General features: G+C 38.2%; 1 protein-coding gene across 1 annotated transcript in view; it reads left to right on the forward strand.

Annotated features, from left to right (window-relative positions):
* Nucleotides 1–17,229, forward strand: part of LOC121421697 (importin-7-like) — a 38,757-nt gene extending 21,528 nt beyond the window's left edge. Inside the window, 13 exon segments of the mRNA XM_041616485.1 lie at nucleotides 1,462–1,669; nucleotides 2,190–2,308; nucleotides 3,219–3,338; nucleotides 5,145–5,211; nucleotides 7,024–7,149; nucleotides 7,828–7,925; nucleotides 8,900–8,992; nucleotides 9,604–9,824; nucleotides 11,737–11,879; nucleotides 13,094–13,227; nucleotides 13,680–13,809; nucleotides 14,520–14,636; nucleotides 17,103–17,229. Of these exon segments, the coding sequence (XP_041472419.1) occupies nucleotides 1,462–1,669; nucleotides 2,190–2,308; nucleotides 3,219–3,338; nucleotides 5,145–5,211; nucleotides 7,024–7,149; nucleotides 7,828–7,925; nucleotides 8,900–8,992; nucleotides 9,604–9,824; nucleotides 11,737–11,879; nucleotides 13,094–13,227; nucleotides 13,680–13,809; nucleotides 14,520–14,636; nucleotides 17,103–17,191 (1,665 nt within the window). The 3' untranslated portion in view covers nucleotides 17,192–17,229.
* The last annotated feature ends 502 nt before the right edge of the window (nucleotides 17,230–17,731 follow it).

Below are 17,731 nucleotides of genomic sequence, written 5' to 3' on the forward strand. Positions count from 1 at the left end.
ATCTCCCGGGGTATTTTGATTCTTGTCATTCCCGGGGGGGGGGGGGGGGCATTATGGCCCCCCCTTAAGATCTCGGCCGCCGATCGCGTGAGCGACGCAAAAATTTGCACGCTGGTAGTGTGCGATGTAATCTACAAGGCTGTATGGTAAAATTTTCCAAAATAATGAGATTTTATTTTATATGAATTAATTATGCTAATTTATGCATAAATCATACTTTTTGCTCTAATTCACTAAATAAAGCTCCTAGAATGCTAATTTCTTTGTAGCATTCTTAACAATCGTAATTCAAAAAAACTTTGGTTTGGAAATAAATTTCTTATGTATTTTATTGTTTTATGAATTTCTTATGTATTTCTTTGTTTTTTTACTTTTTGTTTTTTATTGTTTTTTCAATGGAAATTGTTCCAGACATAATTCTGATCATAAACAAGGCAAAATTAATTAAGTTTAATCAGTAAAAGTAGAAATAATGATACATTTATGAATTTTGGCTAAATACGCAATTTGCATTGGATTTGTACATGAAATCACGTTTATGAGCAATTTTGGGTCTGACATGCACTTGCATAATGTTGCGTAATGTCGTAACCGCGTACCCGGGCGTCACAACTTTGGTCTCAAAATTTGCGCGAGACTTGAATGTAAAAGGTCAGTGAGCTGCGAGGTGAAAAAATTTCGCGCAGCAGATATATCGTGAAAATTGTTGAGGGGGGGGCCATTATGGCCCCCTCCGGGAGAATTAGGGTTAAATATACAGTTTTATAGTACCTCATCTTTTGCCAAAAGCTTATGAGACTTAGCATCCACTATTGGAGTGGTGGAAACCACATTGCCATGGTAAAATTATATTATGGCACTAAATCTGGGAAAGTAGTCCATCGTTAAAGGACAAGTCCACCCCTACATAAAGGTGATTTGAATAAAGAGAGAAAAATCCAACAAGGATGATACTGAAAATTTCATCAAAATGAGATGTGAAATAAGAATGTTATGACATTTTAATTTCACAAAACAGTTACATTCATATCCTGGTCAGTATGCAAATGAGAAGACTGATGACGTCATCCACTCACTATTTCTTTTGTGTTTTATTGTATGAAATACAAAAGATTCTAATTTCTCATTGTTATGTGAAACAACAGGTATTTCCTCCATGAACATGTGGAATTAGCATTGTTTAATACTATTATGGTTCAGTCAAGTTGGTCCTTTTTGTCAAATCTGTAAAAAATGATATATTGTATAATTCAATCAATAAAAACAAAAGAAATAGTGAGGGACATCATCGACCATCTCATTTGCATGTCACCAGTTGTGCATATCACTGTTCCGATTTTGATAAAATTTTCAGCGTTATGTTAGTTTCATTTTCTCTATTCATTCTAATCAACATTTTACTGGGGTGGACTTGACCTTTAAGATATGATTCTTTTTTGCTTTGTATTTTGTTGTTTTTAGGCCAACTGGGTGGTGCACTCTTTCAGCGAGGTGAAATTCCGCTCCGAAGCGAACCTGATGCAAGCCTTAGAGTTGACGAGAAAGTGTCTGATCAGCGATACGGACATGCCTGTTAGGGTTGAAGCTGCCTTTGCCCTTCAGATGTTGATCACCAGTCATGACAAAGGAAAAGAACTCATGGAACCGCACGTCAAGGAAGTCATCACAGGTAGGTGCAAGGTGAAAGTGCGTTGCACTTTATACTATCTTTGGTGAAAGTTCTATGCACAGTGAACTATCTTTGGTGAAATTGTGTTTGTTGCATGCTATGCTGATCTCTTGTCTGGAGACAGGAAAAGAACCTGTGGAACAGCATATCAAGGAAATTATCACAGTTAGGTACAAGATGAAAGTGCGTTGCACTTTGTACTATCTTTGGTGAAAGTTCTGTGCACAGTGAACTCTCTTCGGTGAAATTGTGTTTATTGCATGCTATGCTGATCTCTTGTCTTGAGACAGGAAAAGAACTGATGAAAGTGTGTTGCAATTTGTACTATCTATAGTGAAAGTTCCATGTGCAGTGAACTAAAGTACATTGCTCTTCTTACTCTGTTGATCTTCAGTTACTAAAAGGAAAAGAGCAGAAAGGAAAAGAGCGGATGGCACTTAATAAACCTACAATTTCATTCGAATTTTTTTGTTACGTGAGAAAGTGAATGGTTATCTGTCTTTTTTATCTTTGATGATAGCTCTTCTTGTTGTGATACGAGAAACAGAGAACGATGACTTGACCAATGTAATGCAGAAGCTCATATGCACCTACGGTGACGAGATTATACCCATCGCTGTTGACATCACAACCCACTTGGTAAGTTACCACTTCATGGTCATGTGACCACTTTATGGTCATGTGACAGGGTTGGCTGGAGAGGGAAATATTGTGCTAAATACGGTAAATGCCCCCTTGATAATTTTCAAGGAAGAAGGGAAATCTTTGGAAATGCAGGGAAATACAAAACGTCCTTGATATCTTTTCATGGAATGCCCATTTATCATTCAAGCATTCCCTCCCTGTACGTCTGAAGTACTTCCCAGCATTCCCTCCTGGGCGAGAGTGGGAGACCCTGTCTTGTGATCACAGGTAGTTGACTGCATACAAGTGTCATGAACATAATACATATATGTGCCAAGTAGTACAGATTTTCTGTATTTCGTACGGAAATCTAAAAAGGAATACAGGAGTATGCTTTTACATGGTAAAATGTAGAAATATGATTTCATTCTTGTAACTTGTGTTATGTCCATGTTAATCATTTATGTTGTGATTGTTTTGTGTTACTTTCTGTATCACATGGACATGTGAGTCCTAGGTGTAATCCTCGATCATTTTTTTGTAATCCAACTTAATTTATATCTTTGGGAAGTAATTATTTTTTTCCAAAAGACCGTTTGATTTCTTTCCTCATCAATTGAAGACAAAACAGGAATGTGGCCTTGCTGCACAACACTAATGAAATAGTTAAAGGTTTTTTTGCCAAAATACTGATTTGGGTCGAAAAAAACTGAAATTGTAAATAAAACTTGGCAGCTCTGATAATATAAGTTGTGGATAGTGTTCACACATAAAAATTTAATTTTCCAGGCCATTTTTTCGATTTAATTCATTGGTAGTGTTTTACAGCATTCATTCAAATTTCCATTTATACTGCACATTCTGCTCCTAAATGAATATACCTGCTCGTTCAAAATCCTTGTTTCTTTGTTATTCTTCTTCCCAGGCTGATACCTTTTCAAATGTAATAAATAGTGATGATGCCTCTGATGACAAGGCTATAACAGCTATGGGAATACTCAACACGATAGAGACTATTCTCAATGTGGTCGAAGACAAAGAGGAGGTAAGATGTTTGGTTTATCTTGACTTGGTCGACTTCTCCGTCTAAATTCCCCCACCTGGGGCCTTTTGCATTAAACTTTTTACCTGAGAATATTCTGGTAAAAACTGAAAACTAAGGTTAGTCTGATTTCTGCCATTGACTTTAACACAGGGCAAAAACTCTGGTAAAAACAACCTGAGTTTTCTCAGGTAAAAAGTTTTATGCAACGGGCCCCTGGTCTACTACCAGTTGGTCTAATACCCACTTGGTCTATTATTATCCTCAACACTTAAACAATTCTCTATGTCGTTGAAGACAAGGAGGAGGCAAAATGTTTGGTTAATATTCTGTTGTTCTTCACAGAAGTGTCAACTAGTACTGATTCTTATTATTAATCCTAAATATACTGGGCTATTTGCACGCCTAAGAAGACGGGGGGGGGGGGGGGGGGGCTGATATAGCTCCTCCCCCCTTCTGATCTCGGCTGTCAGCGCAAAACTGTAAGATCAAATTCTGCAAAAAAATAATGATACATTTATGAATTTTGGTTTATGTACACAAATTCATCTTTTTGAGCAATTTTGGGTCTGCATGCACTTTGCATGGTGCGTAATTTCCGAACTGCGTACCCGGGGGACACTATTCTGTTTTCAAAAGTGGCGCAAGCAGCGTTCTCGCCAGAAAAAAATTCACCCATGTCGGGGACTTGTGCTGCCACTCCTGGGGGGTGGGTGCGCGGAAGCGACGGCCTTTTCATCAAATAGAGACGCTAAGGAAGCCCCATTGTGGCGTATTTTTAAGCCCACAAAATTCACATAAATGCACAGATACTTGCTGTTCAGTCCAAAGAAAGAGAAGTGCAGCTTTCCAGCTTTTCGAGAAAAAAAAAAGAGTCGGGGCCCTGGTCGGACCAGACATCAGAAGTCAAAGGGCTTTGTCGTGTTTCTAGATTTAGGCCGGATCTGCAAAACATGTCCGCCGCTCCGTCGATCGTCTATATAGCGCGCGCGTATCGTGCATGCACCTAGTTAGCGATCTGTGCATACATGTACGGTACAGTATACAAAATGCGCATCCAACGAGCATCGGCGCTAGCTAGGGCCCTGCACTGATTTTCATTTGCAAGTGGTCTTAAGTTGGTGGGACTTCGGCGCAACCCGATAAATGAAGTTGATATCACTAAGAGGAGTTCATGGAGTGTATTATTTTTGTCTGTATATTTCCATTTAATTTTTCCACTCATGTCGCTGAAATTTTACGCATGGTTCCACTTGGTCTCCATTTCCGCACGCATGGTGTTTGAACCATACGTATTATACACTGGCGAGAACACTGGGTGCGAGACTTGAAAGTAAAAAGTAAGCGAGTGACGCGGTCAAAAAAAGTTGCGCGGCAGATTTATTGCGAAAAATGTTGAGGGGGGCTCCCAGTCTTATTACGGTTAAGTACTGAAAAATGAGAAGATTACTGATTACTAATTTGTAAAGTTTCAGTTTTATGTGTTGCCCTATGGTGTTTCTTTGAAAGTACAGACTTCCTCGCCAAATACTGACTCTGCTTTTTTATTATTGAAATGTTCTTGTTCAGATTGGCAGCTCTGTCTACAAGCAGTTTTACTTCACAGATAGTCTACTACCGTATGGGCAAAACCTACTTGGTCTACTAACTATTGGTCAAATTGCACTTAGTCTGCATTCTCTAATTATATTGCATTTTTTAGGCCTTAGTTATGTCTTCAGTTATTCATAATTTACGTGAATATGGTTGTATGACTGGATGAATGAAGATTTTAACGATAGTTATTTTTTTTTATTTTTTATTTTGTAGATTGTTTTGGAGCTTGAGAAGAAGATTCTACAGGTTGTCGGTGTTGTGCTTAGGAACCATGTAATAGGTAAGTATATTGCATGGTTTATTTAGATCCAAGTGAGGTGTTGTGCTCAAGAGTCATGTAATAGCTTGGTAAATTGCATGGTTTGTAAAGGTATAAAACTATAAACTATAATTGGTTAAGTGGGAAGATAGTCATTTGCGATAAAGCGATTTTCCTGGGCGATTTGGCATTACACGCCTTGTCAGATATAATGATCTAATTTGTCCAAGGGGAAGAAAGTTTGTTTAAGTTGTAAATCATGTGCACACTAGTTTTAAAGGGGAAGTTCACCCTGAAGAAAACTTTGTTGTAAAAATAGCAGAAAAAATAGTAAAAAATATTGGTGAAGGTTTGAGGAAAATCTGTTAATGAGTAAGAAAGTTATTAGAGTTCAAAGTTATGGATTTGTGACATCATAAACGAGCAGCTGCCCCATGTGTTATGTAATATAAAATGCATGAATTTCAAATTTTGTATGGTTCCTGATGACTTAATTTTGTTTTCTATTCATGATCGGGTGTGAAGTGATTTGTCAATTGATATACAAAAGGTACAGTGAAAACCATTTTCAATTTTTTGAGAAAATGACATGACATGACATTTCATTGATTTTTTACCATTCGCTATGTAGGAATGCTGCTCGCTTATGACGTCACAAATCAAATAAATTAAATTCTAATAACTTTTTAATTATTTGATGAATTTTTCTCAAACCTTCAGCAATATTTTTTATTATTTTTTCTGCTATTTTTACAATAAACTTTTTGTCAGGGTGAACTTCCCCTTTAAATGCATCTTAATATTGTATAAATATTTAATGAGTCTGAACGTTCCGAATGTTAAATGAATGTTCAAGTTGAGCCTGTTCAACAGCACAGTCCAGGGAACGCGCGTTTGTTGAGTTGGGATCTATTTCACTGCCTTTCTCTTCCTCGAGTGTGCAATAATCAAATATACAATTCCCAAGAATGTTCTGTTATCTGAATGGTCCAAATCAGATCACATGATATTCAGCGAATTGCACTGTTGCATCTAAAATGCACTATCCTGCACTCTGACGTTGTACCAAATGTACTATCCTGCACTCTGACGTTGTACTAAATGTACTATCCTGCACTCTGACGTCAGGATAGTACGAGGTCTGGAATTATCTAGAATTTAGATCAAATATAGCATCCGGGGTAACTCAGTAACATGGGGGAGGAGGGGATTGTATAAAACAAACAATGCACGCATTCTTGTGCATAGAGGACCTAAATAATGAACTCTGTGCTCGACTCGCCAAATGGATATACCGCACTCGGTCCTTCGGACTTCGGTGCGCTATATCCATTGGCTGTTCTCGCACATCGTTCAATATTCGGCTTATGTGCATTATTTGTATACTATTGCATGGTTCTCATGTGTTGGCGTGCTATAGCTGATGTCTCAAGATGCGCATTCATACATTCAGCTGTCAGTGATCTTCGTGAGCTCGTCATGGTCTAGTGGTTCTGACTCTCGCCTTTCAAACAGAGGATCATGGGTTTGAATCCCAGCCATGGCGTGTTTTCCTTCAACAAGAAATTTATCTGCATTGTGCTGCACTCGACCCAGTTGAGGTGAAAGGGTACCCGGTAGGATTAATTCCTTGAATGCACTAGCATTGATAGGCAGCTCGAGTTAAAGCTGGGGTAATAATAATAATAACAATGCACTTCGGAATAGGTTGTTTCTAGATAAATGGCGCTATACAAATGCCTTTTATTATTATCTATGTATGTGTTGTATAACAGATGATGCACCTATTAGTAGTTGTATTTTATTTATTTATGACGATATCATATTTTGCAGATTTCTACGAGGAAGTGTTTTCGTTGATCTTCAGTATGACATGTACCCACGTCTCTCCACCCCTTTGGGAAGTCTTCTATTACCTCTTTGAGACCTTTGCTGCTGATGGATTTGATTTCTTTGTTGGTAAGACATCTCATTAGTTTTATTCACATTCATATACAGTAAAACCTGAGCCCTGTCTTACAAAGAGTTACGATTGATCCGATCAATCGCAACTATCGAAAGCCAGCAACGCCCACATCTAAATTGCATTTTTGTTCAAATTGTTTTGTAGATGTATATTCATAACTTCATTTGTTTTCTTGACAATTTGGTGTGTTTGCCTTTGTTTAGAAAGAAAAAGGTATGACACTGATGGTTTTCCATACAGTTTCAATTGATTGGATCAATCATATCTCTTTGTAAGACGGGGCCTTGACTTGCTAGCTACTCAACCGCCCCCCGTTATATCAATTCACCTTTAAAGCACTATTTGATTATTGTTAAATTTTCAAATTGATAGCAAATATTTTTATTCATTGCTGCACTCGTTTTGAAATACTCGTAGTAGGAATCAATACAGAATATCTTTTGAAGTTGTAAAAATCTGATAACTGATTTAAGTTTCCATTGCATTGCCAATTCAAGGATTTTAGCAAAGATTTTTATTCAAATTCATAATTTTACCATCGAGCAAAATATGCTGATGCATTGAGATTTGACCATGGCTCAGCACACTGCTTTGCATTCTCAATCTCAGTCATGAAATCATCTTGACTGCTCTCATCTTGTAATCTGTACAATTGATTTTTTATCTTATAGAAATGATGCCAGCTCTTCATAATTACGTCACCACCGACCCTACTGCCTTTGTTAGTCAGCCTAGACATCTTCAAATCATCTATGAGATGTGTAAAAAGGTAAGTTGGTCGCGATTTTGTCTTCCAACACATTTTTTCATGCGTTTTCTTCATCTTTCTTTCTGAGTACAGACAACAAACTGGTGTGTTATCATACTATTGATTTTTTTTTTACCGGGCACTGACAGGTGCAATGAGGTGAATACCCTGCTCTTAGATGAATAGTGTATTGGTTTTATTGTGCGCTAGTTGTTACTCTCTGATCCACGGGACCAACATTTGTCATTTCTGATGGAAGTTTTGTTTTCAACTGCATTCACACCTGCACTGAATACAGCGGCAAGGCATGCTAACACACAATGCTAGCATCAGTTTTTTGCTTGGCATGAGTGGGACTCAAACCATATATGTGTTGAGATCTATGATCTTGTCTGAAACAGGCGCTCTAACTGACTGAGTTAGAGTGTGTGGAAGAGCCGTGGTGTAGTGGTTCTGACTCTCGCCTTGTAAACAGAGGGTCGTGTGTTCGAATCCCACCGTGGTGTAGCGTCCTTTGGCAAGGCATTAATCCACACATTGCCTCTCTCGACCGAGGTGCTAAATGGGTACCCGGTAGGATGCGAAAGATATTATATGTTTGTCGCAGCCATAATGTGGCTGCGACAAATGCAACGAATGCTCCCCTGGGAGTGGAAATTGTGCACTTTTCGTGCTTGATTGAAATGAATCCAATGACCGGGTAATAATATGCTGTAACGCGCTTTGGGCCATTCTGGGAAAAGCGCTTTATAAAAAATTGGCTATTATTATTATTTATCTTTCCATGTTTTGGGACCAGTGCCATGTGGGGCGTTTTGCTTAATCATAGTAAATATAAACACTTTGGTGGTAAAACTTATTCATTTCATAGATTGTTACTACAACTGCCATTTATGTTTGATACAGGCTTCAAAGACAGAAAATGGAGGATACAGGGGGGGGGGTGAAGTAATATGATTTCAGACAAGTAATGTAAGAACTTTCAATTCTTGCAGGTACTAACTGAGGAAACAGATGAAGATGCTCAAAGCCATGCTGCCAAACTTCTTGAGGTCGTCCTTATCCAATACAAGGGACAGATAGATGATGTAAGTCTTCAAATTTGTCGTCCCTTTTTTTAGTAGATGTTTTCCAGATTCATTTTGGTGTTATATCAACATATTAATTACCTGTGACTTGTGCTAATACTGCCAAGGTGGAAAGTCCAAGCCTTTTGTTTGAGAAAGAGGGGAGGGGGGTGTTGATGACAGATGAACGGTCTGTGCTGAATAAAATACAATTTATCTGGCGTTTGTTAATATTTATGCAATGTGAATATCTCTTTTGATTAGAACAGTCAAATCTGCCCCTTATGCTGGAATGTCCCTCAAGGCTGCTGGTGGGACCATTCTTATTTTGGAATTGAGATAGCTGCCTGTACTAGATGAAGGATTTTAAGTCCAACAAAATCTAATGAAGCAAACATGCTGTTGTGGAAGATTTTGTCCCATATTGCGGCAAAATGCATGTTTTATGGATAAATTTCGACGAAAACTTGGGTAAAGTTTACACAATATTAGGTTTAATTTTGCCTCACAAACGTGCATGTTGCTTATTTACCCAATATTGGGTACACTGTTTTTCGAGCGTAAAACATCTGTCAATCTTTTAACTGTACTATACACCGTGGTTTACTTTTTGTTTCACCTTTTTATTACAGGTGGTGCCACTTTTTGTTGAGCTTGCCCTAGCCAGGCTGACGAGGGAGGTGAAGACGACTGAACTCAGGCAGATGTGCCTTCAGGTTGTAATATCAGCACTCTACTACAGCCCTCTCAAACTCTTAGAACTCTTAGACAAGGTTAGGATACCAAACACCAATGAGGCAGTTACTGTACAGTTCATCAAGCAATGGCTCAAAGACACAGATTGCTTCTTAGGGTAAGTGTGTCCTTAGAACTCTTAGACAATGTTAGGATATGGAACACCAGACAGATGGTAATTGTCCAGTTCATGAAGAACTTCACAAAGGCACTGATTGTTTCTTGGGCTAAGTATGTCCTCAGAACTCTTAGACAAGATATATATTCCAAACACCAATGTGGCTGTTACTGTCCAGTTCATCAAGCAATGGCTCAAAGAGACAGATTTCTTCCCAGGGTAAGTGTGTCCTGATAACTCTAAGACAAACTTAGGATACCAATCCCCAATAAGGCATTTATTACTGTCCAGTTCATTAAGCAATGGCTCAAAGACACTGATTGTTTCCTATTGTGTTATGTGTGTCCATACAACTCTTAAGACAAGGTTAGGATATTGAACACCAATGAGGCGGTTACTGTGCAGTTCATCGAGCAATGGCTTAAAGACACTCAACACGATTGGGTTTGGGTATATGCTTGCCATGTTAACAGCATAGTACATGTATGACAATAAATCAAGGAAGAGCCAAGTCCTTGCTCAGTTTTTTGCCTAGTGCTAATGAAACTTTGCGCACGTGTATTTTGATGTGTTGGGTACTGCATTGTCATGGTAACATCATAGCAATAAATCAGGAAATTTTGCTTTGTAATGTACTTCTTCAGTTTTTGTCAAATACACATGGGACTCTATATGCACATTGGCAGTGAAGATGTGCCAGAGAAAGCTTTTTTTTAAGTGAAGGGTACTGAGTTGCTTTGCTAACATTTTGTGGCAATAAATCAGGTAAAATGGTATTTTTGTCTCACCTGCGAAGCAAAGTGAGATTATAGGCGCCGCTTTTCCGACGGCGGCGGCGTCAACATCAAATCTTAACCTGAGGTTAAGTTTTTGAAATGACGTCATAACTTAGAAAGTATATGGACCTAGTTAATAAAACTTGGCCATAAGGTTAATCAAGTATTACTGAACATCCTATTAGAGTTTCATGTCACATGACCAAGGTCAAAGGTCATTTAGGGTCAATGAACTTAGACCATGTTGGAGGAATCAACATCTAAATCTTAACCTGAGGTTAAGTTTTTGAAATGTCACGTCACATGACCAAGGTCAAAGGTCATTTAGGGTCAATGAACTTTGGCCGAATTGGGGATATCTGTTGAATTCCCATCATAACTTTGAAAGTTTATGGATCTGATTCATGAAACTTGGACATAATAGTAATCAAGCATCACTGAAAATTTTGTGCAAGTTTCAGGTCTCATGATTAAGGTCAAAGGTCATTTAGGGTCAATGAACTTTGGCTGAATCGGGGGTATCTGTTGAATTACCATCATAACTTTGAAAGTTTATTGGTCTAGTTCATTAAACTTGGACATTAGAGTAATCAAGTATCACTGAACATCCTGTGCGCGTTTCAGGTCACATGACCAAGGTCAAAGGTCAATGAACTTTGGCCGAATTGGGTGTATCTGTTGAATTACCATCATAACTTTGAAAGTTTATGGATCTGATTCATGAAACTTGTACATAAGAGTAATCAAGTATCACTGAACATCCTGTTTGAGTTTCAGGTCACATGATCAAGGTCAAAGGTCATGTACGGTCAATGAACTTTGGCCATGTTGGGGTTTTTCTGTTGAATAACCATCATATCTCTGTAAGTTTATTGGTCTAGTTCATAAAAAAGGGAAATAAGAGTAACCATGTATCACTGAACATCTTGTGGGAGTTAGAGTAGTATTCAGAGTGAGCACTGCTGCTATATTGAACCGCGTGATGCAGGTGAGACGGCCAGAGGCATTCCACTTGTCATTAATTTGCATATCTGCGTGGTACGGGGTGGGGGCATAAACTAGCTTCAAATAATGAAGGAAATGTACCATAAGTGTCTTGGGTATTGATTAGATGCTGATATGATTATTTTCAACAGGCTTCATGATCGTAAGATGTGTGTCCTTGGTATGTGCATGCTGCTATCGCTACCAAACAGACCAGCTGTCGTCAATGAAATGGCCAACGAGTTCTTACCATCTCTTCTTCTCCTCTTCAAAGGCCTCAAGCGAGCATATCAATGTGAGTATCAGACCAAGGGCCCAGGCTGGTTTGAGCATGGGAGGTGCATACATATCCTGGGGAGGTGGAACTAAAGTTTGGAAAATCAGTTGTTGAAAGGAGAAGAAGCGGTACAAATTTTGTTTTCCTTGCCAGTGTCGAAACTCCTCTGCGCCCTACGCCCTTGCAGATGAATAACCAAAACAGATTATTTTTCAATAAATTTGCCTTCACTTCTCAATATTGTCAGAAAAATTCCCTAGTGAACAGGTTGGAAAAAAGAGATCTAACACAGTTTAAATGTGACCAGAAATTGTATGATTTCATTAACATGTTGCCAATTTGTAGCTGTTTCATTGTTTTCATTATATTACCAACGCCTGTTTGGATGTTGAAAGCACCCTCCTCATCCACCATAGTTAGCAACAACATCAGGGGAAAAACGAGTCATGGCAGGGGCTGACTCGTCTCAGAATCCCCCCTCTCCCTCCCCCGAACACAAGATATTTTTTTAAAGGACAAGTCCACCCCAATAAAAACTTGATTTGACTAAAAAGAGAAAAATTCAACAAGCATAACACTGAAAATTTCATCAAAATCGGATGTAAAATAAGAAAGTTATGGCATTTTAAAGTTTCGCTTATTTTCAACAAAATATTTATATGAACGAGCCAGTTACATCAAAATGAGAGAGTTGATGACATCACTCACTCACTATTTCTTTTGTATTTTATTATATGAAATATGAAATATTTTTATTTTCTCGTCATTGTCATGTGAAATGAAGTTTCATTCCTCCCTGAACACATGGAATTCTATTATTTTAACATTTTGTGCTTCAGGCAAGGAGGTCCTAATCGTCAAATTCGTAAAAATTGAAATATTGTATAATTCAAACAATAAAAAACAAAAGAAATAGTGAGTGAGTGACATCATCGACTCTCTCATTTGGATGTAACTGGCTCGTTCATATAACTATTTTGTTGAAAATAAGCGAAAGTTTGAAATGTCATAACTTTCTTATTTTACATCCGATTTTGATGAAAATTTCAGCATTGTGCTTGTCTGATTTTTCTCCTTTGATTCAAATCAACATTTTTCTGAGGTGGACTTGACCTTTAATGTTTCACCTGAACAACATACTTCGGGGTCTGAGGGTGAACAGTTGGAAATTCCCAAATCACAGCTCTAATTACTATATATTAAGTTCTTTTATGCTTGTGTTTTTCTTGTAGGTCGGGCTGAAGCGGAGGAGGACGATTCGGATGAAGAGGAGGATGATAGTGATTTTGAAGAAGATGAGCTGGACAGTGACGAAGATGAGATTGATGAAGATGGTGCCGAATATCTGGAGAGATTAGAGAAAGCGGTCAGTATCATTATTGCTTTGAAGTCACCTGTGCCCGGGAGCCAAAAAGCGAACTGAATCACTATGACCCGCAGGTCTCTCCCGATATAATTGATTTGGGGAGTGCCGATGGACCACTACACCAGGGTTTTCCCCTACTCTTATATGAATAGTTCAGTGGGTTCTTAACGTGCAAATGTGGTGACTCTCCTCTACACAGGGCCTCCATCTTTCAATGAAAATTTATAAGAGAAAAAAGGTATTCTTTTTGTCCTTTTTTATAGATTCATGGACTAAATCTGTAAAAAAAATAGTAAGAATTTTATTATTGATGGTCTCCTTGTAATGATGTCAATCTTGATTTCCAGGAGACAGCCAAGATTTGTCATTTTTCGTTAACAAGCTGCAGATAAAGACAATGGTCGTGATTTGTATGAAGAGACAGCTAACATATTTAATTTCATCATTGACAGGCTGCTGATAGAAACGATGATGATGATGATTAGGTATATGAAGAGACTGCTTTAGAGGGATACAACACAATTCTAGATGATGACGAAGATGCTGATGATGAGTACATCGTCTTCAAGAACATCATGAAAAGTAAGTCTCTCTTGCCAAAAAGAAAGTATTCTGTTTGGTGTTTCGTAAACCTGTCCTTGGCGGCCAATGCATATTCTCATTCGTTTCGATTATCGTCAGCTAAAGTTGAAATCTGATTTTTGTACATTCCCGCCCATTTGTAATTTGAATGATGATTTCAGTGAAAATAAGGCTAATGACAATTTTTTAGCACGTGTGAAACCAAAATAAAACATGACTAGAATCATGAACGCTAATCACAATCATGAATTCAAATTCTACTCCGTAGGTGAATTCTAGTCCCATTTCATTGAAAACACAGTTTTCGAGTGAGCGTGTGAAAGGTCCAATGATTCTACAGACAAGCGTGTGAAAAGGCCTTCAAATTTCTGCTGTTATCTAGCATCTGAACAGTTTATTGAGTGTTTCATCTGATTTTTCTCGCAATTTGAATGAAACGTTAAATATATAATTAAATTAATAAATGAAATATATGAATTAATGAATTAAAGAATTTACATGTATATGAAGGAATAAATACTTAGATATGAATAAATAAATAATTTGTTAATTAATAAAGAGAATAAGGTATTTACATGTATTTGAATTAATAACTAAACATATCCAATAAAGATAATTATGAGAGAAAAATATTGATTGATACATTCATGAATTAATGATTACTGTACATATACGTTCTCATTGAAATTCGTACTTCTTTCTTTGAATAGCTATCCAGGCGACAGATAACGGTTGGTACAACGCCCTCACGAGTCAGTTGACACCGGAGCAACAGCAGGAGCTTCAAGAAATAGTTGTTTTAGCCGACCAAAGAGCTGCAGCAGCAGGTAAGGTTGTCAAGATGCTATGTTCCACCGACTCATGATAAGACCTATGCATCATTTTTTTTATGAGTGAGCATTATGGGATAGGTGGCAGGTTCCATGAAATTTGCTCCGGCGACAATTGGTCCAGTCTAAATTCAACACACTAATCGAATAAACACCTTCATCCCTTGGTTTAAAATTATAGCCTATCCTAAAACTTAACCCGAAACCTAATATGAAACCCTATTGTAACCCTAACCCTACGGTATATCTTAAGGCCACCGCACACCTTACGACCCGATTGGTCTGAGACTGGCTTGCGACTGAGTGAGGGGGAATGAATAGCAAGGTAGTCATAAGCCTCGACACGGCACACCTTGTGATCCGATCTGCCACTCACGCATGCGCTTTTTGCTTTTTGGCGTAGCATCTGAGAAATTGCACTTACTACTGCGTATGCGCGTTGTTTATCATAATACGCGATATGCAACTCTGCTGTCTGATTAGCTGGAGATTTGATTGAGCTTGCGATCAAGTCATAAGGATTTGACCTGTCAAATCCTTTCCGATTTTCCTTGCGACTTGTCTCTGACCGGTCTTCGACGCTCAAGCTGACAAGAGCTGTGGCGTCACATCTCCCCTCACCCAGTCGTAAGCCAGTCGGCGACCAGTCGGGTTGTAAGGTGTGCGGTGGCCTTTATACGAAATTAAGCCCGGAGAAATTGTCACAGGAACAAATGGAGTGTTACCAGGGCTCCATAACACAAAGGCAGGTGATTAGTTGTATGCTTGATTTTCACGATGGATTGTACATTGTAGTCAATGCAATCAATCATAGAAAAACTATCTATGGTCTCTGTTAACCTTTGTGTTGCAGGCCTCAAGTGGCAATCATTTCAGAGCTTGTAAGAAAATGAAGAGTATAGTCATATTAACTTTTGCATTTCTAATCTTCAAATTCTTAAATTGTATCTGAACCCATCATCAGGGTCAGATTTGTAAATTTATTTGATATGCATGAGGGAAAGTGAATCGATTAGTAAAATAAGGTAAAATACCTCTGAATGAAAAAAATGATTAAACTCTCTGAAAAGGCATCAAAATATGCAACACTAATGGAGCTGAAAAAAACTCCTCATCGTATAAGATGACAATATATTTGTCTGCAGTCCAAAATCCATTGTTGATAGATCTATGCAATTGGTTACCGATAGTCACCCGAACCTATTATAGTTTTGTGGGCCATCCCCTGGTTCACCGCATTTCAGCAGATGAATAGAATCAAAAGGAACAATAACCAATTTTACAGAAGCCATACCAGCCAGTAATTTTTTTAAGAATGGAATTAACACCCCATTCTCATCTAATTCCTTACGCTCGTTCAGTGGAAATAGGTTAAATGTGTAATGGGAACACATAAAATGGTCATGGTAGCAGTCTCAAGCAGTCTTTCAAACCAGTTTGGAAAGCCACCTCCTGGTGCCCGTTGTATAAAACTTTTTACCTGAGAAAACTCAGGTTGTTTTTACCGGAGTTTTTGCCCTGTGTTAAAGTCAATGGCAGAAATCAGACTAACCTTAGTTGTCAGTTTTTACCAGAGTTTTCTCAGGTAAAAAGTTTTATGCAACAGGCCCCAGATGGTGGTTTTCAAGACCACTTTACCCCTTTAAAACTGGTTAAAGCATAGATGAGGACACAGCTGTTCTTTGCACAGAAGTGAGAGTATGCACGTTGGGTGCCCGGCCTACTCAGTGCACACTGTGTGTAGAATGTCTGTCCTACTGTTTCAATTTCATGTGAAACGTTGGACTACACTGAAAGCATTCCCTTAGCAATGGGACCACTTAACATCAAGTGATCCTGAAAACCATTTCAGGAGATGATGATGAGGATGCTAGAGACAGCCCTGCCAACCAGTACGTTTTTGACGTATGTAGTACGTTTTTGCAACCAAAATACGGCAGTACGTTTTTTCTTTTAAAAAAAATATTTTTTTGTAAAAAAAAAAAAATTGTAATTTATTGAGAAAAATCATCTCTATATGTCTCTATTTCATAAAACTTCCACAAATATGGTTATTAGATCAATGTAATTTCAGGTAACTTTTTTCAATCATTTTGTTTAAAACCAGGATGAGATCTACACATGTTTCAATGTTTTTTTTTCATCTGCAAGAGCAGTGTGCATTTTAGCTTGCATGCAGCTTGAGCGCCGCGATGAGCGATTGTGCCACACGTTTCATTATGAAATACACTTTTTTGGGGAAAAGACTGTTTTTTTATCACAGAATACAATTTTTTCATTCCCAAAGGTGGGCAGGTCTGTAGAGAGGCGATCTTGTAAACTGGTTTAAATGAGACCAGTACAGGAAAGCAGATGAGACTGGGGTCTAAATTTAGTTGCATCTGCCGATAGAGGAATTCTGTTCCAATTAGCAACTCTTCTGCTATTATTCTAAATTTGTTTTCAATTTTTTTCTCTCATCAGAATCCAAGAAGATCGAGCAGGCCGGTGGTTACAAGTTTGAGACCACTACAGTTCCTACTTCTTTCAACTTCGGAAACGGAGGATCATGAGTGTCTGACTTCAAGACTAGCACTACATGTACATCCATACAAAATCCAAATGACTCTTTATAACGGTATCTGCATCTCCATCGGAATTCCCATTCATCTCGTTTATTTTCTTATACTGAAGGAAAGAAAAGAGAGTTGTTACTCCTCACCTTTGGCAGTTATGGACATCACAAAGATTGACCCGATTACCTTTGTGTATCTCGACTTTGGGTCAAGGGGTCAAAGTTCACTGTGCTCGCGGATCACCTGGGAATGATATCTGACATTTGGTTGACCTTCGAACTTAGGTCACACACAGCTTGACAAGGTCAAGGTCAAATAGAGTTGTCGGACAAATCTTAGTAATAGGATGCTGTTTTGTCCTACAATCCATCTTCACGTGGGTGATGTATGATTATTGAAGTGTATTAAATTGATTTTCAATTATGCAGTTCTAAGATATTTAACATGAATTAAGAGAACAAAAGTGGTTAATTTGCATGAACTTCATTCCTATTTTAGCTCCATGCACCAATTTTGTTGTGTAATCTCTTTTGAAAT

The sequence above is a fragment of the Lytechinus variegatus genome, chromosome 9 (assembly GCF_018143015.1).
Source record: "Lytechinus variegatus isolate NC3 chromosome 9, Lvar_3.0, whole genome shotgun sequence".
Lineage (NCBI taxonomy): Eukaryota > Metazoa > Echinodermata > Echinoidea > Temnopleuroida > Toxopneustidae > Lytechinus > Lytechinus variegatus.